Genomic DNA, 1,982 nt, shown 5'->3' with positions numbered 1-1,982 from the left:
CTTTTGATCTTATAATGTATTTTTTGTTTTGTATTTTCAGATTAAAGACAAAAAAATAAACATATTGTAGTTATTGTTCCTTAGCTCCATATTACAAAGAAACAAGCAAAAGCAGTAAATTAGAAACCTGCGAATAACATCAGCTACTCTCTGGATCTTGCTGTGAGGGCTAGTCCAATAAAAGGATTCAGAGTACTCCACACATATCCCCTCTCTCTGTGCTGCAGCAAGAAAAGATGCCATGCCATAATTTCCATAATCTGAGTCTGAGTGAATGGTACCGATCCAAGTCCAGCCAAAGTATTTCACCAGCTTGGCCAGAGCATCAGCTTGAAACTGATCACTGGGAATTGTTCTGAAAAAWGTTGGAAACTGCTGCTTATCTGAGAGACAGGCACAAGAGGCAGAGTGGCTCACCTAAAACAAGAAAAAATACAACAAACTTTTAATAGTAAACACCAAAATTTTCTTATAAGCTAGTAGATTATATAAATTAGTTTGCAACAAAATCACATAATTTACCTGGGGAATTTGAAAAGACCCAAGTACTCGTGAAATGCTGATGGATGGCGTTGATGCAGAGTCTCCAACAACAGCCATCATAGCACCAGACTGGGAACAATTGCTKTCTTTGTAAAACACATGGTCCTGACCATTTGATAATTGCAATGCTACATGTGTGGCTACGAGCACTGAAGCACATGAGTCATAGATCTGRTATCCAAGTCTGATACCTGGTAGCAGCTCTGTGCTGTTGTTWATCTCCTCAAGGGAAAAAATCATTGTGCGAGAGAAATGCACTTGGTGGTAAAGAAGGCTGCACAAAATTAAAGAGTTGAAAGCTGACATTTGTATAAATAAAGTTAAACTCAAAGGCAAATAGATTATAAGCAAATCAACACATATTTACTCTTGCAGTTGGAAAATTAAACATCTGATGCTGTCATTATTTTTGAACAAAATATTAAAGGGAATAGTTGCCCTATAACTAAAACATATTTGCAATTCATTACTAAATGTCAGTGAAATATTTAACCTAATTTCAATGTACATATAAAAAGCAATTAAACTAAAAAAAATGGATTATGCATTGTGATAAACACGTAATGGCCGTTTAAGGCTTTAAATTTTGCTAAATCAGTACTGATTTCAACAAAAAATAAACAATGTTTCCTCATCAAAGTAAACGTTGCAACAAATTACATCATGTAATTTACTTTCAGATAAATGTAACAGTATTTTACATAACATATTCCTAATACTAACCTCTTTTCGCAGGTTAGAGGCTCAGGCTTGGTGATGTAGTCATTAGTCAGAGTATTCAGTTTGTAGTCAATTGAGAAAACACCTCCAATAATAAAGTCACCATCCATTGAGAATACAGGTAAACGAGGAGTACTCAGCAGATTACATTTCACTGATGAAGCAGCATTGCTAACTACARCACCAGTCAAAGTCTCTACAGGCTCAGTCCACTGTTCCAAATCATTCAGAGACCCACCAAGGACAACTGACATCAGCTCCAATAAACTCACAACTATTCTCAGGTCAATAAAGACAGCCCTGATCTCCATTCCTTGAGAATCTGTATTTTAATGTGTGTTTGTTTTATATTTATATACTTCCTCCTGCTGTTCAGTAGGAGGATGAAGCCCTCCCACATCTGTCATTTCTAGATTTGAGCTCTAATGTTTTGTTTGTGACATAAAAGGAAACTTAAAGGGATATATGTGTATTTTCCAGGCACACAGCTCAGTTCTACACCACAATCAAGTACTGTATTTACTCATGCATAATACTTTCTCTAGTATAAGATGATCATCATTTTTGGAGCTTAGAAAGTGTAGCATTTTCCTGTATATAATTAATAATTTCTGATTAGATTTAACTGGTCTTATTTCTGCTTAAAGGAAGAAAACAAAATCCACTAACTTCAGACTTTTTTTAAGGATTTTGCATGGAACTTCCCTTTGTGTCTCGAA

At 35.4% G+C, this 1,982-nt stretch overlaps 1 protein-coding gene across 1 annotated transcript in view; it reads right to left on the bottom strand.

Annotated features, from left to right (window-relative positions):
* LOC106534659 (extracellular calcium-sensing receptor) overlaps window positions 1–1,437 on the bottom strand; it is a gene marked incomplete in the record, with an annotated part of 49,951 nt that extends 48,514 nt beyond the window's left edge. The window contains 3 exon segments of the mRNA XM_014031362.1: window positions 128–417; window positions 523–817; window positions 1,267–1,437. Of these exon segments, the coding sequence (XP_013886816.1) occupies window positions 128–417; window positions 523–817; window positions 1,267–1,373 (692 nt within the window).
* Window positions 1,438–1,982: the final 545 nt, after the last annotated feature.

This window comes from Austrofundulus limnaeus, unplaced genomic scaffold, assembly GCF_001266775.1.
Source record: "Austrofundulus limnaeus strain Quisiro unplaced genomic scaffold, Austrofundulus_limnaeus-1.0 Scaffold1238, whole genome shotgun sequence".
NCBI classification, from domain to species: domain Eukaryota; kingdom Metazoa; phylum Chordata; class Actinopteri; order Cyprinodontiformes; family Rivulidae; genus Austrofundulus; species Austrofundulus limnaeus.
Note: the sequence above shows the minus strand (reverse complement) of the source record. Positions and strands in the feature narration are given on the sequence as shown.